Raw genomic sequence first — 25,299 nt, forward strand, 5'->3', positions numbered from 1 at the left:
GTAAAGAATAAAAAGTTTAGAATGGTACAACAATGCACTATAGAACAAAAAATTATAGTTATTCGTATTTGCATGGACAAATAATGAAGTCGTGCGCTCCAAAACAAACTTACACACACAAAAAGAAAAGAAAAAAAAAAGATCAACGCACTCTGTAACAAACCTTAACATTGTTGTGCGTCCTGAAATTTGAACGCAACGAATTCCTCGTTAGAAATTAGTAACGTGTTCAGTGAAAGGAAAAGAGGTTTGTCCATTTAATTAGCCGTGTGAAATGGTGGCCGTGTCATAACCTCTTGTCAGCGCAGGGAAATTAATAACGGAAAATGTCACATTTACAGTATCTCAATTTCAGGGTGGAGTGCCAGCTTATCAAGCAGCTTTATGTTAAGAGAAAGTAAGTTACATGGAGATATTTCTTCTTATGGTTATTACCATTGTTGTTATTTTTATTATTATTAAAAGCGGGGAGCTGGTACAATTGCTAGAGCATCGGAAAACTACTTTGCAGTATTTGTTCCGACTCTCTTCATTCTAGGTTCAAATACCGCCGATGTCAACATTGCCTTTCATCCTTTCGAGGCCGATAAGGTAAAGCACAAGTCTAGTACTGAGATCGATCTAATTGACTAAACCCCCACCCCTAAAAATTGCTGACCGTGCAAAAATTTGAAGCAGTCGTTATTATCATTAGACTAAGTCAGTGAGCTGGCAGAATCGTTATCGCGTCGGGCAAAATGCTTAGTGACATTTCTTCCACCTCTTCACTTCTAAGTTCAAATTCCGCCGAGGTCGACTATGCCTTTCAACCCTTTCGGGGTCGATAAAATAAATACCAGTTGTGTCCTGGAATCAATGTTATCGATTAACGCACTCCCCTTAAAATTGCTGGTCTTCTGTCAAAATTTTAAACATTTTAAAATAATTATTAGAATTGCTCCGGCTCTTTATGTTCCGATCTCGAAGCCAGTGTCAAATATATCGATTAACCCCTTCACCTCAAAATTGGGTTAATGTTTACAAATACACCGGCACGAAAAAAATCGACTTTTTTTTTTTGAATTTTTTTTTTTTTTTTTTTCAGCGGATTCTTATGTTTTCGATGACGGACATTCTGAATATGCCAAAAAACCATGTTTTCAAAGTTTTCAATTCCCCACTCCACATCCCAAATTTCAAAATTTTTACTTTTTTCGAATTTTTTTTTTTCCAGTCTACGTGGAAAAACATGGAGATTAAGAATATGGAAAAAAGAAAATAATTAATTTCAAATTTTCTATGAGGAAACTCCAAAAGTGATTCATACACCCATCACTACCTCATCCCACTATCTAAAAGTGAAAATGAACGGCTTGCAAATATGAAAGGCTAAATGTGTGAGAGCTGTCCTAATGTAAACATAAGTAAGGGCTCAGCCATTCTTTTTGGTAACAGTTAAGAATATGAAGTCTGTGAAAGTCCTTTGTCCATCAGGAATTATTTCTAAAGTGCATAGAATACGTGGCATATTAGGATACGGCCTAATTTTTTTTTTGGGGGGGGGGAATTTCGGAAAATTCACCGGAGTCCACTTCATTTCGTCTTAACTTTCAAGAAAATGGATATTTTTAAATGAAATTCTCTACAAATATGGATTTGTTTAGAAACACCCGCGAATGGGGAACGGTTCTGCAGTGGCGCGTTTGGCCGCCATCTTGGGAAGTGCCATTGCGCATGTGCAAGGGACTAGCCGTCAGCGGAAGTACCCGAGCACGCATGCGCAATGCAACAGGTGGAGAGAAAGCAATAGCGTTCTCCCTCTTTTCTCTCTAGCAGCGGTGGCGACAACACATATCTCTCAGCTCACCACCGACATGTGGTCGAAGCTTCTTTGGTATTCTAGCGGCATGCCTATTCACCCAGGAACGAAACGGCTCTACACCAACCTAGAATAAACTATTGATCTGTTGTTACCGTTATCCCTCGTGTTGTTGTATTTCTGGATTTTAATGATTAATATAAGAACTGGGGAGAGACGGCCGAGCCGTCATATCACATCCAATTCATATAACTGGTGACCCCCGACGTGATAACGGAATTATCTCTCAAACAACTCGTAAAAAAAAATGAAGAGACGACGGGAAAAAAACAACACAAGAGACGAGGGAATGGAACAATCCAACCAACTGCAACAGTTTTCTTACCCCGGAGGAAATACCATACAGCCTGGAAACTGAACCATCAACTATTATGACACGCGCGTATTTCTCTCACCCACGTGTTTCCTTTCAACACCAATTGAGACCGAGAAAAGAACAAACGAATGAACAGTGATTTCCCTTTTCGCCTGACTCCACATGGCTTGAAAAACAGAAAAAAAAACAAACAACGTTGCTTCCATCTATTGTCTTACAGGACAACACACAAAGAGAAAAAAAATACTACACACAAGCACATACATAAAAAATTTTGCCTGTATTGTTTTTTTCCTTGCAGCAGCGACGTAAGGTTGGTCAACGATAATTTTTTTTACAGACAGTACATAACAACACCTTCTGAGGTCTAGCCGCTGACCACAGAGCACACAGCAGTTCCAGCGACGACACGACAATAGCCTCATGGAGACCCCACACTTCGTCCAGCAGCTTACGGACCTCCATCTTCTTAGGGTCAACACCAATTTCTTGCTACGTACACAGCAACCAACAGCACTCGCACAGGTTCTATCTCAACGCTGTTTGTGAACTATTTCACCATGGTTAACAGCGAATACAACCTGCGAGAACTCCTGTATCAAGTAACCGGCAGCAGCATTGAAGCCACAACCTCTCACGACATGTGCCTCTCCTCCGGCTCTATTACGCGGCCTCGACTTCTTGTTACAGCACCTCAACTACTGTGTACCTTAACTACGAACTGGTATTTACTATCCTTGTGTCTGGACTTTCTTCTAACGCCCTTATAGACTCTTTTCTATGCTCTGTATTACTTGCACACACATGCATCCATGTTTGTATACACTTACACTTTGTTTACATGACGGCCTGCCTATTATTGTGTTTATATGTCACACTCACACAAACAGAAAAAAAAAGCAAACACCATTGTTTTTACGAACATTTTTCTCTCTCTCTCTCTCCTATGCACATATGGTTCCACAATCTTTTCCAAGATTGATCTGGTTCGCGTTTAGTAGAAAGTGGGTTATACAGCTTTAGATTGTATACCTGACTTTCTACTATAAAATTATAGAATATAACGGAACGCTGAACTCCAGACTATCAACTTAAACAACACTTTATTTAGGTGGTAAACATACATATCTTTAGTTCTTGTTACAGCTTCTGTGTGTATGAGCATAGTTGTTGGGACGTTGTTCTGTAGTTGTGAGCGAGCTGTCGAGTGTAAGTCCGAAAGATGTAGAGACAGCTTTAGCACACGTCCATGCTCAATCGCTGGCCAGCGAGAAAGAGAATGAATTGAGCGGGAAACGCTTGCTTGTTTAATTCCACGCATGTGCACGGCGTTACTACAGAGCTCCCTCGCCAGTGCGGAAACGCACGATAAATGAAATCTGTTAGAACGCCTGAGGCAGGATGGCCACTGAAAACCACCCACAAGATGTGGTACAAACACACACAAAGAAAATTCAAAGAAATGAAATGACAAAGCAACCGTGATGACAACTGTCCAGGAAACTGGAATCACGCGATGTAAAAGTCTGAGTGTTTGTTTTCCCTGAAAGGAAAGAAAATGTATGAGTGCACAAGTGTGTGTGTGTGAGAAAAAAACACAGAACAAGTGAAACTCTTTTGTCGACGTTAGATTTAACTTCGCCAAAATTTAAAAAATTGTAAATTTGCCTATCTTCCACTCTCTTCATCGAAGGCATCGTATACACACCACCAGCTACCATCCCGCTTCTAATGGGATGGTTGAGCGATTTCATAGGCAACTTAAGGCTGTCTTACGCGCCTCGCCCAACCCGCAGCCTTTCGTGTGCTTTCTCGCACTCAAAAGTTCTTCAAGATCGACACTAATGGTCGTACAGAGATTGTGTCTGTCGACCGTCTGAAAAAGCGTACCTTGACAAACCTTCAACTTCCGTGGACGACGTGCCCGTTTTTCAAACACCGCACACACGACTGTCAACATCATTACCACCACACACACCACTGTCAACATCTTTACCAATGCATACACCAACATCAACACCATTTATAAACACACACACCAGAAACCACTCCACTTTCGTCGTTGCGACAAAACTCAGGTGACCCTTATGTCACTAGATCTGGCCGGACAGTGCATTGGCCCCAGAAACTTTCCAAAACAATATACATTTGACATTTTTGTGCCGCCGGCATTTCATTTCTCTGTACAAACAAACATTGTTTTTCTTCCATTTCTGTGCACAGTAACGTGCTAAAAGAAAATATATACACATTACATATTGTTTCAACCTTTGCATACACATTTGCTCACGCCAACACCTTCGTTGCCACTTTTTTCACACAGACCCTTTATCTCTAGGTCTGGCTGAACTTTTCATGTTGAACAGAACTTTTTTCTTACTCACATTCGTGTCGGATGCAAACGGTTTGCTTCCATTATTGCATCCGACACAGCATTGCTTTGCAAATTTATTGAGCTTGTCATTCTTTGTTGTAACAAAACAATTTTTGTTTTTTTCATTGTATAATTTTAGCCATGTTTTCTGGGCTCGGCGGCCATCTTGTTTCCGCGCCCTCTACAATCTTTCCTTGTTTCGTGCTATGCACTCGGGGGGGGGGGAGGCATTGTAGTGGCGCGTGTGGCCGCCATCTTTGGAAGTGCCATTGCACATGTGCAAGGGACTAGCCGTCAGAGGAAGTACCCGAGCACGCATGCGCAATGCAACAGGTGGAGAGAAAGCAATAGCGTTCTCCCTCTTTTCTCTCTAGCAGCGGTGGTGACAACACGTATCTCTTTTCCATCCAGCAGCGGTGGTGACAACACGTATCTCTCAGCTCGCCACCGACATGTGGTCGAAGCTTCTTTGGTATTCTAGCGGCATGCCTATTCACCCAGGAACGAAACGGCTCTACACCAACCTAGAATAAACTATTGATCTGCTGTTACCGTTATCCCTCGTGTTGTTGTATTTCTGGATTTTAATGATTAATATAATAACTGGGGAGAGACGGCCGAGCCATCATATCTCATCCAATTCTTATAGTTCTCATAAATAACCCCCAGCTGTTCCCACCGCTAGTTCCTATTCCTCGAAATCTATATAGTCCGAAGTATATTTGTAGAGGATTTCATTAAAAAATATCCATTTTCTTGAAAGTTAAGACGAATTGAAGTGAACTCCGGTGAATTTTCTGAAATTCCCCACCCGACCCCTTCCTAAAACACTTTTCCCTTAAAATTTTGTATATTCGGAATCTACATGATATAACACATATTCGTAGAAAATTTCATTAAAAAATATCCATTTTTCTGAAAGTTATGATCACCTAAAGTCGTCGGGGGAGGCAGAAATCTGTAGTTATGCCCAGTAATATTCCAAGATTTCATGAAACACGTTTGATATTCTTTTTAAGGTTTTTTTTTATGTGGGTCAACGATTCAATTAATTTTTTTTTTATCCAAATAACAACATCCATACTCAAAGGGCGATGGATGTTCATCAAGAAGAAAGGTGACATTCTGGAGTTACCCCTTTACTTGTTTCAGTCACTTGACTGCGACTGTGCTGGGGCACCGCCTTGAAAGGCTTTAGTCGAACGAAACGACCCCTTATTTTTGAAGCTTAGTACTTATTCTATTGTTGTTGTTTTTTTTTGCCGAACCGCTAAGTTATGAGGATGAAAACACTGCAACATTAGTCAAATAAAGGGTTGGGATCGAAATTCCACCAGAACACATGATGAAGGCTGGAGAGTATATCAGCCGAAATGTTGTGATAACAACAAACACCTATCTCTCCATTGCGCATAATGCACAGCAACAGCGGTTATATGCGGTGACGGAGTGTCAAACACAAAGACACACACATAGATACATACATACATATATAGGCCGACTTCGGAGTTAGGAAGCACCATCAAGTTGGAATTTCTCCGTTTTGACGGAGATTTTTCAGATTTCTTTTCACAGTGCCCTTGGAAATGATCTGGAGTATCTGTTTTACAAAAACCTTATCTTCCCTTCTCTGGAGCGATTGTGGTCGATTTTGTGGGCATAACTACAGATTTCTGCCCCACCGACTTTGGATGATCATAACTTTCAGAACGATGGATATTTTTTAATGAAATTTTCTACGAATATGTGTTATATCATGTAGATTCCGAATATATAAACGTTTTTGCGGGGACACACTCATGAACGAAGTACCATGAAGTTTTTATTCGGTCTGAATGAAGAACACAAACATTATTGAATATCGTGTTTGCTTCTATCAAGACCGTTTACCTTTAAAACGAAAAAGAAAAACCGACGTATACGACAGGTATGTAAAACAAATTTCGGTGTATTTTCTCTGTTCATTCGTACGAACACACACAAACACACAAGCCGTCCATTTTCACTTTTAGACAGCGGGATGGGGTGGCAAGGGGTGTATGAATCAATTTTGGAGTTTCCTCCTAGAAAATCTGAAATTAATTATTTTCTTTTTTCTATATTCTTAAACTCCATATTTTTCCATGTAAATTGAAAAAAAAAATTCGAAAAAAGTTAAAATTTAAAAATTTGGGGTGTGGCTGTGGGAACTGAAAATTTTGAAAGAAGCAAAATTCCTTCAATAAAAACAGCTCTTTAAAACCAATTTGGTTGTAAGAAAATTGGAAGTTTGACCTTCAATATAAAACCTAATGATACAACAGAAAGTCTGCATTAAAAAGTCCATCAATTGGAATGTCGAAGTATTTGTTAAAGGCTCTTTCTAGTCATTGCTGTTCATCTGGGGCTGCCAGATAATTATAAAGTTAGACAAATAATTAATTACAAGGACAATATGATAAAATTTCCTGCAGATGCATCTTATTTAATTTATGCTGATAGAAACGAAACCTGGATTAAATTTGATTATGAAAAATCTCAGCATCAGTTGAACAGATGGCTTTTAAATATCCTTTGCTAAGTTTAACATGTTAATGTTATCAGTGGGTCATCACTATTAACTTCTCCATCTCCTGCAGGGCTGCCAGTCGACCATGTGATCTGAAGTAATGTTTGTAACAGGTCAACATCATTAACTAACTATTACCGCTGCTAATATTCAATCTCCTACACTTCCCATATTACCTTCTAAATCATGCTAATCCTCACAACTTAATGAGTTGTATGGCATCACCATGCAGAAGCTGCAGAATTCTAAAGAGAATTCTGAAGCCACAAAGGCATGATTAATAGCACAATTTATTTTTTATGTGGTTAGAGTAATGTTACTAGGGGAAGTCAAAAATTATCTACACTTTTGCTAAGACTTTCTTTAGACTGGCTGCAGTGCCTTCAGCACCCATGTGCTAAAAGTTAGTACTCTTCTGGTTATATAACCTTGAACTCTCCTGTTTTCTTTCTTGTGTTACAGAGTAAACATAGCCATTGTGCTGGCAGTGTGTACCAAGGAAGAACAGAGATCAGTGGTCCGATTTCTCAGAGAAATCAGACCATTGATCACATGCTTTCAGTACAATACGAGAACACCACTCTATCGTGTAGAAATGTTTATGAGTGGATTGAGAAGTTTAAAATGATGAACAATAGTTAATCACAAAGAGGGAGTAGGATGCTAATCAACCGCCACCACTGACATGAAGACTCAGTAATCTTGAGAGATGGTTCTGGTGAACAGATGAGTGACCATCAATGAAGTGGCATGTCCTCTGCAAATTAGACATGGTCCTGCATACAAAAATCTACAACAAGCTTCATTTCTGTAAAGTCTGTGCAAGATGGGTGCCAAGAGAGCTTACCAAAGTGCATAAGCACAGTCATATGGAGATCTGTCACTGCTTACTTGATCGCTGTAGTGATGAAGGTGGAGTGTTTTTTGTAAAGAATAGTCAGTCAGAGCCAGAATCTAAAAGGCAGAGCATGGAGTGGAAACACCAGAGATCACCAGTGAAAAAGAAATTCAAGACTCAACCTTCTGCAGAATGTGATGCTAACAGTTTTTGGGGGCGCAAAAGGGCCATATACTGGAAGATTATATGGGGAAAGGGGTCTCTTGTCAGCAGTGTAGGCTACAGTGAAATGCTGGCCAACAAACTGAAACCAGCAATTTTCACCAAACATCAAGGTCTATTGTCATATCAAGTGTTAATGTTACATGACAGTGCACACCTACATATGTCCCCCCCACACTGTTGAAACTATTGAAAAATTGGGTTTCAAGTTGCTGGAACACCCTCCATACAGTCCAGACCTTGCCCTTTCTGACTGTCACCTTTTAGAACTGCTCAAACATCCTTAGAGAGGTTGTCGAATTGCTACAGACAAAGTGCGGGAAGTGGTGCATAAATAGCTGTGCGACCAGCGGTAAACCTCTATTGAAGTAAGCCAGCTGGTGGGCCACTGGAAGAAATGCATGAAAGAGTAAGGAGACTATATCGAAAAATGATGTAATTGTTCAAACCCTGCTTTTGTTTTAATAAATTACAGAAAGAAAAGTGCATATAATTTTTGACTTACCCTCATATATTTATAGTATTATTAACATGTAAATGTATTTGGTCAATATTTGCACACTATATCTATCTAGCCAATCTGTTATCATTAAGTTAATGTTGCATGGTCAGGACTGTTTATGGTGACTACCAATTTGTTGTTAAACACAGTTTCATTGTATACTACTTGGATAACATTGACAAACTATAATAGTCAGTTAGAACTGCTCTCAGAAGTTTTGAATTTAATCACTGTCGTGGACTTATGTAATTAATATAAGCATAACATTTATGAATTTTATGCATGCTGTAATGATACAAGATAAAGCATAACGTTTCAAAATATCATTCTGAGAATCAAATTTGAAAACAAACTTAATATTTTGAGTTTTTTAATTTTTTAAATTTTTAGCCGTGCTCAAAGGCCATTGAGCATGCCTCTTTACAAACTCAAAGTATGGATAGAAGATTCAAAGTTTGCGTAAGTTAAAGCAATTTATTTTCTTTATACATTTTCATACTTTCCTTTCTTATTTTGTATTTTTGTAAGCTGTAAGCTGCTTACTATAACAATTACCACTGCAGTTTTCTGTCCCTTTTGTTCTGCACATAAGCTAGAAAGTTCTCAATATCTCATGAACTTGCTCACATCATTTCTCATAGCTTTTCACAATAGGTATCATATGATCATTTGGAAATGTTATTTGCAGTAGACCAGTATCCTATCCAAAGGAAGATTTATATCTCTTCCATTTGCCAAAGCAGACATTGGAGTATGATGCTGTCCTTGGGCCCTTAGGATCCTGTCAAACTGTCCTGCACATGCTAGTATGGAATATGGATGTTGAATAATGATGATTATGATGATGAAAATGGGAGCTCAACCATAAAACCCCTTTGGACATAGTAAACTATAGAAATCTAACATCTAAACACCTGTAAAAGAAAAATGAAAGAAAAAAGCATAGAAAGCTATACGAACCAATAGCTTAACCTTAATATACTTAGTAATCTTTCTGCCATAAAAAGAGAAGAACATATGGATAATGTAATCCTAGATACAGTTACATGAAAAACAAATCAGGGTGGTTACAACTAGAATATTTTTGATCATATGTCTGGAGGATTAGGGTGAACTAGAACTATCTAAACAACATAAGAAAAATTAAACATATTGAATAAATAGTTACAAAATTAAGTTAAGTTTATTAATTCATAAACTGTAAATTAACCCTTTTGTCGTCATATTTCTGTTTAAAGACACTGTCTTTGTTTCAATTAATTTTGAAAATAATGAAGAAACTTTGTCATTATTAAACTGGTGTTTGGAATATAAAGTAATATGAAGTTTTGATGGGAACTTTTAATTCAGATCACTTTAAAATAGAACGTTTGTACCACAGATCCAGAAGTGGTCTCAGGCAGGATGGTATCAAAAGGGTTAGTTATGTTTGTTCTGAGGATTTAAGTACAAATGACTCTACATAACACAAAGTGAAAAAGAGAGTAGCTTGTTGTGGTACAAATTCTTGTTCATTGATGACCTGATGTATTGATCTCAATATACTTACTCTTCTTTCTTCCATAAAAAGAGGACATATGAATAATGTAATCCTAGAAACTGTTGTAATGCATGCTTCATATATTCTTCATTAAGCCCCAGATTAACTCTTCAAATAATGTAAGATACATACACACACACATAGTATATTGCTTCATCAATTGGTGGGATCAACAAAAAATGTGTTCTATCTGGTGAGAGATAAATATTGTTATATGCACAGCATTTAAAATTGAGCTTCTATAATTTTCATACTCAAGATTGTACTATAGTCGGGTGACCGTGTATAATATGTCATGTACTATCAAGTAATTTTTCATCTTTTCTTACTTTTTCTCAGAGAACAATTGTGTTGTATCCTGAATCTGAAAGACTGCTTGATAGTACATGGCACACTATACTATAATACATGGTACATATCTGTCGTACTTTTTGTAAGCATGAAACTTATAGTAGCTTAATTTTAAATCTTGTATCTATAAAATCTCACAAACACATACATGTGCGCACACACATGCATGCACACACACACACACACACACATACATAGTTTTCCACAATTCCTATTTGCAAATTCTGTAACCGCCATAATTTCTCTCTTTTGGTAGACTCCGCACTGATGCTGCTATTGTTATTCAGCGAAACTGGCGAGGGTACAAAGCTCGTGTCTACTTCGCTCATTACTTTTGGGTAAGTGTTGAAACTCATCTGTCATTCAGTGTAGATGACTGACTGACTGTCTGTTACTGCTTTGACGGGCTGACATGCTTTAGCTGCTGGACAAACAACCAGACTGGTTGGCAGTATGTGCCCTGTCACCAGTATTTCTACTAATTGCAATGTCATCACCAGTTCAGATATGCTTGTGGTATGTTTGGACTCATACACAAACCATTCACTGTGCTTTGTCATGGAGAAAATTTCTCGTGGTAGACAAATGGTGTAAATACATCTAAATCAGTTCATGATGCCACCTATCTAGACTGTGAGATGCAAGCATTTTGGAGTGGTTATCTCCTCTTTGGTCACAGACACTAGGCAGTAGATGCTGTGAATTGATAAAAGTGATTGTTTCTCTTATATTATTTCAGTCAATGTACAGTTACAGATAGCGCTATGTGGCAGCTCACCATAAGCAAATTACAGAGGGGGAGCGCTAAGCAGTGATGTGTATAAATGCAATGTTATTATCAGTTCACAGCATCCCCTGCCTAGTGTCTGTGACCAGAGAAGAGAATACCACTCCAAAATGCTTCCATCTCACAATCTAGATAGTGGTACTGCAAACTGATTTCGGTGTATTTACACTCATTTGTCTGCAATGAGATATTTTCTCCATGACAAAACACAGTGAATGGCTCGTTTATGGGTCCAAATGTGCCACAAGCATATTTGAACTGATAATAACATTGCATTTATACACATCACTGCTTAGCACTTCCCCTCTGTAATTTGCTTATGATGAGCTGCTACATAAATAAACATCACATCACTGAAATCTTGAAGTCACAAGATAATGACACTAGGCAGGGGATGCTGTGAACTGATTTAGTCTAGATAGGTGGCACCATGAACTGATTTAGATGTATTTACACCATTTGTCTACCACGAGAAATTTTCTCCATGACAAAGCACAGTGAATGGTTTGTTTATGAGTCCAAACATACCACAAGCATATCTGAACTGGTGATGACATTGCAATTAGTAGAAATACTGGTGACAGGGCACATACTGCCAACCAGTCTGGTTGTTTGTCCAGCAGCTAAAGCATGTCAGCCCATCAAAGCATGATTAATTCAAGATAATGTGAATAAATAAACATTGCATTTGACAGAATAATCTGAATGCTAAAGTTTTGAATAAAACTCAATCATTAACTTACTTCAATTAATCTAACTGCTTATCTTAGACAAAACATACAGCCTCACTTATCTTAGCCAAATTTCTATATTCCTTAATTTAACCAAATAGTTCATTATGTAAAAATCAGTTATTTTAACAATTTGTAGAAGCATCAAACCCATGCATCAACTCTGTAGAACTATTTAATGATATTATCGCTTCAATGTATAAAACAAAGTGATTGACTGAATTGGTAGGGTGCCAGACAACATGTTGTGTGATAATTACTTAGTGTTTTAAGTTCTGAGTTTAATTACAGCTGGGATCAACTTTTTCTTTCATCCTTCCAGAATTGATTTAATCAATGATGCACCCCACGAAAACATAAAATAAATCAAAATAAATTGAGTGGCTTTGTGCCAAAATTAGACATCAATATTTCAGTATATAACCTTCCACAAACTGAATGTTTAGTCCTTATTTTGACTCTAAATTCTTCATTATTGATTTTCTTGTTACTTTTTTATCTTTTGTAGACGAGATATTATGAAAAATGTATAAATCATTATGAAAAAATGGCTACTAAGGTTTGTTTCTTTTACTCTTTGAGACTTTCCCTCTTATTCTTTTATCCTTTTTCTACTGATAGCAGTTCTTCACAGTGGACTATCTGAGGGTTTCTCAGTTGAGTTTATCAGCCCCAATACTTTCTGAGGTACTTTTTTTATCCATCTCTATTTACTGAATGGCTATGTTCACCTAAGTGATATAAGCACAAAGTATTTTTGGTTTAATGCACCAATTTATTGACCATCCTCATCCTCTCTCAACTCTGTCTCTCTCTCATACACACACACACAGTGAAGGAAGGTGCACTGAAAGAAAAGTATCCACAATCAGAACAAGGTGAAAAAAGTGCAGAGTGTGCTATTACCTCTACTGATAACAAAGAGTAGATTCTTGAAGCATCATCTACCTCCAAACAAAAGCAGATAATGCTTATGTATGAAGTGCAATGTTGTATGGTAGCAAAATATGGACATTGAATGGAGAGGATGGGTAAAGGCTACAAAGAAATGAAGTGAACATGCTCCACTGAATATGTAATGTCAGTGTACATGAATGATGATGCACATATCAAACAAAAACTGGATATGAGAGTAATCAGAAGTAGTGTACAAGATAGCATTGGTATGAACATATGCTTCATATAATTGATGATAGTTGAGTAAAGAAGTGATTAAATATCAAAGTGGAAGGTAGCTGCTGTGGAAAAGGAAAATCAAAGATGACACGAACAGCAGAAGTGGTGAAAATGTTGGAAAGGAGCCATCCAACCCATGCAAGCATGGAAAACAGTCATTAGAAAAAAAAAAGAATGTTGCAGATTTGATAGTGTTTTTCTTCATTCACATTCCATCCTTTACACTGATATGTTTCCACTTTTACAATTGCACACACATACGCACGTATGCATGCACACACACACACACACACAAACATATGTATATGATTTCACTTTTCATTCTTCTGTAATTTTCTGCATTCCAGTGTGATCCACAGTAAATAAGGTGACAGCATGCATAAGATAATACTCCATCACTACCACAATTTTTAATGTTCATTTCACTACGCTTGCTAGGATGAACAGGTCATTTTCACCACTTCATCAAAAGTCCTCTTCGGCTATCAAGATTAAATGCCCAGGAAAACTAATGAAAGGGATCTTGTTTCACAAATCTTGGTTTCAAAGGCTGCTGTGCATGACTGTGGCTTCGAATCGATTGATGAACCTCCCTTTCTGGTTTGACCCCATCTGATTGTGATCTGTTCTCCAACATGATAAAATACTTCTCTGGGAACCAGTATCATAGTAATAATGACTTCATATCTTCTGTAGATGACTTACTGACCAGCAAGATGAAATATTCACCAATGGAATCCAAGCACTGCAACACTGATGGAAGAAGTGTGTGGAGGGGAACTATGTTGAAAAATAAACCTCATTTCCTCACATTCCATGAGAGTGTCTTAGTCAGCCTAGGAACTTTTCAGCTGACCCTCATGTGTATATATATATATAAATTGAAGTGTACAGTATTATATATCTATTATGGCCAATCTTACCAATCAGTTTTGAGTGATGTTCGACGGAGTATTAGGTAACAGCCTGATTATGCAACTCTGCACTCTTCAGAGATAGCAGTTATGGAATTGTAGTGAAACCACCTCTCTCACGGTTATATATTTACAAATGCGAACGTAGCAGGAAACAACTCTTTCCCGCCTTGCTGTGTCATCACCTGACTGACTTTTATTTTCGCGGCATTTGCCTCCAGTCTGTTCGCGCCAGGACGCAAACCGACCAACCATAGCCACTAATAAGGTCACATGAGAGAGTGTTTTTCTGATGCTTTCTGGAGCCTCTATTTTCCTATAAATAGCCTGCTAGATACGTGCCAGTTCGTCGCGGCTACAGATCTTCTAAGATCTGGTCGTAGACCACACACGTAACACAGCCAGCCAGTTTCCAGCGACGACATCACCAGCATCGTTCAATTATGTACTACAAGCATCGTCGCCAACGTCAACATGATTTCTCCACGTACACAAGCAACTGCAGCTTGTCTTCTCAACCCTGTTTGTGTGAATCGCCTCACCACAAAATTAACAGCCAGAATTAAACCTGCGAAGAACATCTGTATCAAGAATCCGGCCTGGCATCGAAGCCTCAACTACACGACAAGTGACTTAGCTCTGCCTCAACCTTAACCTCTTATATACAGACTTTCTAACTACTGTGTACCTTAACAGAACTGGTATATTCTTATCCGTGTTACTGACTCTTATCTATACTCTGTATCTCTTGCATTCACATACATATATTTGTACACATACACCACTTTGTTTACATGACGGCCTGTCTTATATTGTGTTTTATTATGTCGCATACACTCACACAAAGACATACAGTTTAATGCTCTAATAAATCTTACTGTTATTCATCTTTATCGGTTGCGTTTCTATCTTCCTTACTGGCACTCCTTCGCATTTCACATGCAAATTCTCTGTTATAGTATTATAACATATCTTTATATTTTTGTGTCGACCGTGCGACGCGTTAAAAAAGGAGCCTGTTTTCCATTCGTCACCATTTCTCCTTTGGTTCGCACGGTCGTTCTACAGAATGAAATATGGAGGTGAACAGACACATCCGGTTTGTAGTTGCTGTGTAAAAGATGATGAAACGAACCAAGCAAGGGTTTATTTAAGAGTTATGTCCCTTGGCACGAAAGCATCATCATCATCATCATCATCTCTGGATGTGATGTGAAGGAACAAGAGCTTTCTGGAAAAGAGTGTATGGGAAAATATGTTTTAGAGTTGGTTTTCCTATAGAACCGGGATGTGTGCAGTGATATTATATGTGCAGCCTTTTCGAGGTGGGTACTCAAAGGCTGCATAGGCATCTGTGTGTTCGGTTGTGTGTTTTTGTTTTATGTTTTAGTTAAAACTTTGGTTAAATTCTTTGGGGGCATGTATGCATGTAGTGTGGAGGGGTACCTGTATTGGTGGGGGTAGAAAAGGGACTATTGGGTGGGTGTTTGTCATGTTAGGGCATGTGTGTCTGTGAGTGCATCTGAGCTAGAAACATCGATGTCTGAGAATCTTAATAGATGGTGACACTGAAGAGATAGGGTGTTTCCACACCTTTTTACTATAAGAAAAAATTTTTCTCTATGTTAACTGCAGTGAATTTGCCTTTTCGCAGTTGAAATATGTCACAAACATTTTCTAACTAATCTAAACTTTGCTTCTGCCTAAACACTATTTAGTGCTAATATTTCAGTAATTTCCACAATCTGGCGATCTACCAGCACAAATCAGTCAATGTTGTATTTTACATGAAGCTCTTGCTTTATAAGATCTGTTCAGAGTTGACTCTCTTAGGTACTTCCCATTGATAAAAGCCAACGAGCTAGAAACATTGATGTCTGGGAATCCTAATAGATGGCAACACTAAACAGATAGGGTGCTTCCACACCTTTTTACCATAAGAGAAAAGTTTCCTCTACAGTAACTGCAGTGAATTTGCCTTTTAGCAGCTGAAATATGTCACAAACCTATCTTAACTAACCTAAACTTTGCATATATCTATATATATTTCTCATTCAGATTCAGAAAGTATGGAAAGGATATTACAGTCGGAAATACATTCTAAATTTCTACAAGCGTAAGCATCAGCTGAAGTTGATTATTGAAAAGAATTCTTACTATCTGTAAGTAGACTGATTCTCTAATCATATTTATCAATATGTCTTTTGTGATAGTTTTACTTCTCTAGATCTATTTTATAGACCTACCTGTAGCTTCTGTCACAATCCAATGAAGGAGCCTGTATGCATTTACTTAGTTGTATGTCTGCATGCTTGATTAAACCTGACCTGGTGTTGAACAACAATTCTATCTTTTAATATTATGCAATCATAAAGCTAGAACATTTCTATGCCTTTCTACTATCAGCTACCTCTATTCTGGTTACTATTTGTTCTTATTGCATATCGATGGGAATGAGCATTTCTGTGCAGTCTAGAAGTTTGCTTCACAACTATGGGGTTTCAGGTTTGATCTCATTGGATAGCGCTTTTGTCAAGTGTCTATTATCATAGCTTTTGATCAACCAATGGCACATGAGAGAAATTTTGTTGCAGAAAATTGTTTGGAAACCTGTCAAGGAAACTGTTTCTGCTCCTGGATAGTAGACACCATTTGTTGCCCAGTTTAACATCATCATCTGGCCTTTATGTATCTGCAGTGAAATCCAACTCTGCTACAAGCATTCAGGCCTAACAATAATACCTTTTCTCCCTTCCTTCTACCAATCATAGAGGCCCTGAAAAAAAAGGTTGCATGTACTGCACTCCCTTGTCTGAATAAGTCATCACAAAAAAATTTTTAATAATTCCTGGGCCTGGGTGAAGGTGGTATGAGACCAGCCAGCTCTAAAGAACTGAGGCTACTATGGCAGTGGTAGAAAAGACAGTGAGAAGATAATATGCTGTGGGCCAGAATTTCAGTGTGTTGCTGCACATTTCAGTTGGGTGGATTGTTTTTCCCTTTTCTCTGTCTAGAATGTTAATATATGCAGCAACAACACTGTTTCAGATATGGGAACAATACTCCATTGTAGAAAGTTAACAACTGAACACATCAAGTATTTTCACTGCCTGAAAAGGGGAGGTCAGTTTTTGCTATATTTTGTATGCAAAATCACTGAAAGACATCAATGATTTCGTGGTCTAGGCATTTGTAGTGACCTTGAGAGTTTTAGCTGTGTGTTGTCCATGAAGGACGATCTGATTACTGGAATCTTGTCTCTTTAATTTTATTTTAGTACACACATTGCTGATTTTGCAAAGAAAAAGAGTGATATTGAAAATGAAATTATCATGAATTATAAACAACAACTCCAGAAAACTCAAGCTTATAAGAAACATCATCTAATAAGTACAGCAGTCATTCCTGGCGTTTATAATTCACCATTTGGGTAAGGCAGTTAATACATTTCATTCCACATATTGTTACCTGTTAATAACAGATGAGAATACTTTGTAAATTTAACCACTATCTCATAAACTTTTGTGTAGTAAAACATCTTGGAATATTCCCTTTCAAACTCAGAGCAACCCATAACATTGAAAGGCCACACCTGAAACATTTACTTCCACTTTTTTTCACAGCATATCAAACATGCTTGTCCTGATTGTATATTTACTAACTGATTTCTGCTGTTATAGACCATTACTAGCACCCACTTTTGATGACTAAGCTTGTTTAGTACTGCAAAAATACTTACAAAATCCTGAGATTATACAATAATAAAATTCACAAATTCTCTCTGTTATACTATCACTCAGTTGTGGGGTTCTTTATCTTACAAGTTGCAGCGTGACCTCATTAATGTTGCTGCCATGAGAAAAAAAGCACCCTGTACACTCTGCAAATTGGCTAGCATCAAGAAGGGCATTGAGCCATAGAAACCATGCCAAAGTAAACATTGGAGTATGACACAGCCGTCTAGCTTGCCTGCTCGTGTCAAACCATCCAACTCTTGTCAGCATGGAAAACAGATGTTAAATGGTGGAGCATATTTGATTTTAATGTTTTGTATTTTGAATTAATTCTAATTCTGTTAGAGTTTTCATCATTCTGCTCAACTAATTCTGTCTTTCCGTGAATGTGTATTGTAAATCACAGAATTAGTTTTGTTAGTTTTCAATACTGAATTCAGTCCTTGTAAGGGTTAATATAATTAAGAGTCAACCACTCCAGAGTATCTTCTCTAAGAGAGTGTGGAACGGTTGGAAAATTTAGAGTTCAGTTTCCCCTATGATACTTTTAATGTTTCTGTTTATCATTTAAGGGATAATAAAACAGATCGCAAATATATATATATGGAAGAGGAAGAGACAACTGATATAATCCATTGTCTCTTTCAGTTTTATGGCATTGTACCAATGTAAGTAAATTGCTGATATGTGGAGGTAGTTCTGTAGAATAGGTTCATCAGGTCTGTGAGAAAGTTGCCATTAGTAAGTGCTGTTTTCAGGAGATGATTCCTTAGTCTTTAACAGGGAGTTTTGTTTTAAAAATTTTAATTCATGTAGTAAGAGGTTGATATCAGAACTGTCATCTGGCCATAATACACTACTTCAAACAGTCCCATCCAACCCATGCCACATGGAAAAGTAGACATAAAAATGATGATGATGGTGTTCAACAACTTAGCATTTAAACCAGCCATATTTGGCCTAAATATTCTATCAGTTTTATGTTCAAACTGGCCAGATCTAGCGTCTTACACCCACCCTACAATGTCATTCTAAAATTAAACAATCACATCATTGAAATCTCAAAGCTTTGAGGTTAATTCAGAACAATGTGAACAAACAAGCGTTACATTTGACAGTGTAATCTGAATGCTAAAGGATTAAATAGCATTTGATTAAAAATAATTTGTGTGTATATACTTGATAGTATATATTTTCAATATATTCTGCTGGGCTGTCGTGTTTACAGTCAACATTGTATTGTTTTGATAGTGAACTTATTTGTTACGCTACTTTTAGCTATATGATATCAAATCATCTATCCAAACAGATAGAGTAAAAGCCCCAGACGACCCAAAACTTTAAAAATGTATGTAAATTTTGTCTGTATTTATGTGTATGAAAAACCCTATTTCACTGTTTCCTTACCTAATAGAAAATATCTAAAATATTTGTTTTGTGTAAGTCAGAACCATGAAGCTGAGAATTTCCTGAAATCTTTGTGCTTCACTGAGAGAAAACCTTTGAAAAAACCACCAGTTATCGCCTCTAAGGAATATGAACAATTAGTCTTGGAAAAATCGGCTGGTCTTAAGAAGCCTCAGGTAGAAATTCTTTTTTAATTAATCATAAGGCAGTAAGCTGATAGAATCATTAGCACGCAGACAAAATTCTTAGTAGCATTTCATCTATCTTGACATTCCAAGTTCATATTCTGCTGAGGTCAACTTTATACCATTCATCCTTTTGGAGTCAATAAAATAAGTATCAGTTAAGCACTGGGATCGATGTAATCAACTAGCTACTTCCCCAGAAATTTCAGGTGTTGTGCCTACAGTAGTTAAAATTAGCTAATTAATCTAGAGTTGGTCATGTTGATAGCATGTTGAACTGGTGAGTGGAAGATTGATGGTTCATATTCTGTCATTGGCACTAAGCCCATGTACATTTGTCTCATGCAACATCAGTTCACCTACAGGTAAACTGATGCTGCAAAAGACATGATGTAGAAGTGCTTAAAGAAGGCATGAAAAAATCATTCTCGTATATTCTTCTTTTGACCAGATCTCTTCAGTGGTGTACCAATGATCCATTAGAGTTATAGGTCCATTCTGTTAATCTACTATCTTATCCTTCTGTTACTAATTCTATCATTCTTTAAATCACTGAATTAATGAGACTTTTCTTAGCTTGCAAGTAAAGCTCAAGTTTTAAGGGAGGACTATAAAAGTAGAAGGAAACCTTTGCAGAATATCTTCTGCAAGAGATCTTGAGTTCACTTGGAACAATTAGTGTTCAATATCCTCATGAAACCTCAATCTGTTTAAATCGGTTTAGAAAATAAAATTATTAGTTGATCTTTCCACACTGGAAAAAATAAGGTTATACACTGAAACCTTCTATGAGCCATTGTCAAATTGTTTCAGTTTAACTGTCTGTAAACTAAACATCATTTCACACTTGAGTGGCTGTTAAGGATAAGATCACCAAATGTCAACGTCTTTTTCATAACTACAATGGTTCACTATGAAACAAGGTACATAGCTTTCACGCTACCCAACTTAAAATCAAGCAACCTCTCCCTTCTCTCTCTCTCTCACTCACACACACACACACACACACACACACACACACACACACGTGCACACACACCATAAGCCAATGAAGGAGCCTCTATGCAGTCAATTGACAAGCTGGAAATAGCTCACCTTACCAACACCAAAAACAAAAGACAGACTGCTTACTTTGAGTTCTGTGATCTTAGTATTAGCCTTGTTTGAAATGGATGGCACCTCTTATTTGTAATGCTTTCATCATAATTCAACCGAATTTTTTTTTTAATTTTACAAACTACTTAAAAGAAAGCATTATTGTCAAGAATATAAGCTAACCCAAAGACAGTCTTTGATGATGCAAAAGTGGTGTTACATATAATATAAAAGTTAATAGATAATTGAGTGAAATAAATTTCTTCTTATATGACTTTCCAAGGTCTGAAAAGTAAACCCAGATCAAAAGACACTGTTTCTATTAGTCAGGCTGGTGTCCTCATCTTGATTGTTGCTTTCATTACGTTTTGCTTTGTGTACACTCCAACCTTCTTCAGGTGTCTTGTGTTGAACTCAGTTGTGTCAGAATTCTGATACAACTAAGTTCAACACAAGACATCCGAAGAAGGCTGGAGCGTAGAAAAGCCAAAACGTAATGAGAGTAACATTGAAGATGAGGACACCAGTCCAACTAATAGGAACATAAAATACTAATAGAAACATAATATAAGTTTCTCATCTCAGGAATATAGAATTGTAGAAGTAATGTAGGATTAAATTTCCTGTTTAAAAACACCAAGAAACATTTTTAGTAGATTTGGACATCTGATACATGTTATAAAAGTACTAGACTCTACGCACTCAACTATTTCATCCAGCAATCCAAAATCAATATGTTTAGCCAAAATCAATGTGCTTGCACACACACATGCACAAACACATACACACTGAGGTTACATTTCTAACTGAATACAAAACTTGGAAATATCTACTATTTATTGTTAATTTTCTTGCCTTTCTTTGTTAACAGGGGCCATTCCTAACTCCCGAACAAGTGATGCGAAAGCGCTATAGACCTTTAAAACCCAATCTACAAACTGAAACAGATGTTGACCATCTGGTTAAAGCTTGGAATAAGTTTAAGACAGAATTATCTCAGAAACATTATGGAAATTTGTAAATAATTTTTTTCTTTTTCTTTCTTACAATCTTTGATATACTGATGAGGTAACTGTGTCTACTCCAACCTTGCAAGGTCTTTACCTATACTCCAACTTAATAAGGTCTATACTTATATTCCAATCTAATAAGGTCTTTATAAAGGGATTTTTTTAATAACTTTGGTTGGATTTAAATTCAAGGTGCAATACTTTTCAGTGAATTCTGTTACGAAAAACTGCTCGAATTTTTTCCAAATGAATTGTGAGAACTATCTACAGGTAGTCAAGTCAATGGGTACTGGATAACTTAAAGATTGGTGATTCATTTGTAGTCAGTAGCGTTTTGCAATGTTCAAGACACTTACTTGTTTTTCAATGGTCTAGACCCAGTAAGTAGGTAACTCACGCTGGTATAACTGACTGTGCTATGTAGTGGTGTCATTCTAAAACTGATACAGAGTTTTTGTACTCTACAGTATTGAAGTCAACTGTTGATGTAGGAAAGATAATGGTAGATTTGTGTGAGCCAGAGCAAAGCAAGGGAGGTAAATCTGAAGGACATTACTACTTAATCTCATGAAACTGGTAAAATGTGAGACCAATCGGAGTTTTGTAGACTTTTCATTTTTATGACATGTAAGGAAGTTGGCAGTACCCGCTACGTTTATAGTCCTTCCCACCCCCATTATATAAAGTATTCAACAACTAACCCACTACACACTGAAAACTAGATACTAATCCATTTCCCTGTACACTAAAATCTAACAACCCATTCTGACTGTAAACTGTGACCCAACTACCCTGTTAACCATCTTCAACTGTACGGTGTACTCCAGCTAGTCACCTCTAGTATTCCTTGCAGATAAACTATTTCCATTTCATACTGTAACGCTATATTAATCCAGCCTTGTTTACTGTATTTGTGCAATTAACCCAGAATTGTTTACCATTCCAGTTGTTTACCAAGCAAGATTGATGAACCAAAGTATGAACCACTTATCTGTAATGATTCCTCCCATGTACTTCCTGTGTACGGAAGACTGAGCTTCAGGGAATATAAATCCTGGTTGTTCACAGGAAAGAAGGTAAGTTGTTCAATAAAATAGGTGAATAGGTTGTTGAGTGATGGGGTTGACAGCAGTAGACAACAAAAGTTACAGCTTCTGAGTGCAGAAGATTTCAATTTCTGGTCAATAGCCCTTTGTATTTTTTCACCTATGATAGTCCAGGGCTAAGTCAATTCTGAATGATTTAGTTCCCTTATGTGTAAATATTTACTGTGAAGGTGCAATGACCCAGTGGTTAGGGCAGCGGACTTGCAGTCGTAGGATCGTGGTTTTGATTCCCAGACCTAGCATTGTGAGTGTTTATTGAGTGAAAACACCTAAAGTTCCACGAGGCTCCAGCAAGGGGTGGTGGTGAACCCTGCTGTACTCTTTCACCACAACTTTCTTCCTGTTTCTGTTGTACCTGTATTTCGAAGGGCCAGCCTTGTCACACTCTGTGTCATGCTGAATCTCCCCAAGAACTATGTTAAAGGTACACATGTCTGTGGAGTGCTGAACCACTTGCACGCGTTAATTTCATGAGCAGGCTGTTCCATTAATTGGATCAACTGAAACCCTTGTTGTCATAACCGATGGAGTGCCAGGAGAAATATTTACTGTCAAGAAGCATCAAATTGTTGCTGCTGTTGGTTGTTTAGTCCATGTTATCCTTGATCAAGCAGAAGTTACAGTCACAGACACTACTACCACAATAGTCATGTCTCTTTAGCAGAACATACTTCTACATTTTCTTATGTTTCTTCACTTACAAGACATTAAGGTGTGATTTGTGTTGAGATTTGGCAATTATTTGTAGCTGGTCAAGCCAAGCAACAAAATAAAAACCTGTTTATTGCTCCTCTCTTGTGGTTTAGTCCCAGTTGAGCTCTGATCAAGCAGAGCCATGACTAAAAAGCATTCCATGGCTATTCATCCTTTATGTTTCCAGATACAGTTTATCTAGGATCATATTATCGAATGTCTTTTCTTTTAGGATGGATGGCTTTATGGTTCCCAAAGATGTGGTTTCAAGTTTTGTCCTACTGTGTAATATATTAGACAATTGTCTTCTACTATAGCCCTGGGTTAACCAAAGCCTTGTGAGTGGATTTGGTAGATGGACACTGAAAAGAAGGCCATTATGTGTGTGTGAGTGCTCATGCATGTATCTGCATGCTTATTTACATCTGCTCTTCCCTGAAATTCTCCTCGTTAGAATCAGTGATGCTGTCATTATCCTTGTCAATAAAGTGTTCACTGGTTTGCTGCCCACAAAGACATAAGAAATAGGAGGTTTCTTACTTGAAAAATGGGTGTCAGTGACAAAAGCATATGCCTTTAAAACAATACAGTGGACAGTAGTTTGATTGATGATTTAGCAGAGTGTCCCTTGAGGTCTGACAATAACGCACACACATACACATATTCCCCTCTATGTTGGCCCCTTGTGGGCAATAAAAAAATCACACATACATACATATATGTAAACAAACATATTCACAGGCACAATGTGGTGGAAGTGTCTGCTTATAAAATCCATGTTTTGTTTGTTATATGTAATTGATTAAATATTGCTAAGAATGGATGTAAAAAGCACCAATGCTGGTACCACATAAAGAGCATTATGTAAAATGTACCCAGTACACTCTGTAAAGTGGTTGGCATTAGGCAGGGCATCCAGCCATAGGAATCATGCCAAAACAGACAATTGGAGCTTGGTGCAGCTCTCCGGCTTGCCAAATCCTTGTCAAACTGTCCAACCCATGCCAGCATGGGAAACAAACGTTAAATGATGGTGATGATGATCATCATCATATCCAGAGATCATGTTACCCAAAAACATCACATACATTCATACACCCACTTGCACCCTCTGTAAATTTTAAAATTTCAGCAAGTCAGATCTGTTAATAGTAATTTCTCTCTAACTGTAGGATTTCAAAACAGTATTGCCACCAGTTTCCGTGTTTGATGAATATAAACAAGAAGCTGGGTGATGAGTGGAGCCAAACAGACGATGCCCTCACTGCTGACAATTCCTTCCTGATCAGTCAAGAACATGTTAATTATTAAAATATATATATTTATATTACAACCGTTATGATATATATATACACATATATATCAATATATATAATTTGATGTTCGTATTCAGTAAAATGAAATAATGAATTTGCAAGATCATCATCAAGACTTTCTTTTCATTTGATCTCAATTTTTCTCTGAAAACCTTTAAAGTTTTGTTCATAATTAACAGCAACTGTCGCAGTTTATTAAGTAAATGTATGAGTACTTTTCCTTTAATTTTTGAACATCATGGCAAATAATGCCTCTAACAGGGAGTTAAAATTTGGTGATATCATTCATTAATGATTTAAATAGTGTGAGAGAGAGAGAGAGCTTAGACTTGGAAAAAATAATCAGTAACATTTTAGTGTCTTCTGTACACATCAGCATGAAATTTATAGAGAGATTTATTTATTAAGGAGGAGTGCAGTGATCATTGCATTGATGCCTTCACTAGTGAATGGTGAGGATTAAAAAGAACATCACTTTATTGATATAATGGTGGGTTTATTATTGTAATGAGAGTAAATAACACTAATTTATAATGTAGACCTATCTTGGAATGTTTTTTTAATGGGAGTTGTGCAGCTTCCAAGTTAGAGATTAC

The 25,299-nt window shown here is 37.3% G+C and overlaps 1 protein-coding gene across 1 annotated transcript; it reads left to right on the forward strand.

The window, feature by feature from the left end:
- Positions 1-187: 187 nt before the first annotated feature.
- On the forward strand, positions 188-24,812 carry LOC106879403 (spermatogenesis-associated protein 17). The gene is made up of 10 exons (XM_014928948.3): positions 188-397; positions 9,049-9,117; positions 10,806-10,887; positions 12,576-12,626; positions 16,216-16,319; positions 17,435-17,587; positions 19,336-19,474; positions 21,450-21,595; positions 22,535-22,664; positions 24,560-24,812. The coding sequence occupies exons 1-10, from the start codon at positions 327-329 to the stop codon at positions 24,620-24,622; spliced, it is 1,008 nt and encodes a 335-aa protein (XP_014784434.1). The 5' UTR covers positions 188-326; the 3' UTR covers positions 24,623-24,812.
- The last annotated feature ends 487 nt before the right edge of the window (positions 24,813-25,299 follow it).

Source organism: Octopus bimaculoides, chromosome 11 (assembly GCF_046866305.1).
Source record: "Octopus bimaculoides isolate indiv1 chromosome 11, ASM4686630v1, whole genome shotgun sequence".
NCBI lineage: Eukaryota > Metazoa > Mollusca > Cephalopoda > Octopoda > Octopodidae > Octopus > Octopus bimaculoides.

Coding starts and splice junctions, on each gene's coding strand:
- LOC106879403 (XM_014928948.3), top strand. CDS start 327: ATGTCACATTTACAGTATCTCAATTTCAGGGTGGAGTGCCAGCTTATC. Junction 12,627..16,215: donor ATGAAAAAATGGCTACTAAG/GTTTGTTTCTTT, acceptor TTTCTCATTCAG/ATTCAGAAAGTATGGAAAGG. Junction 16,320..17,434: donor GAAAAGAATTCTTACTATCT/GTAAGTAGACTG, acceptor ATTTTATTTTAG/TACACACATTGCTGATTTTG.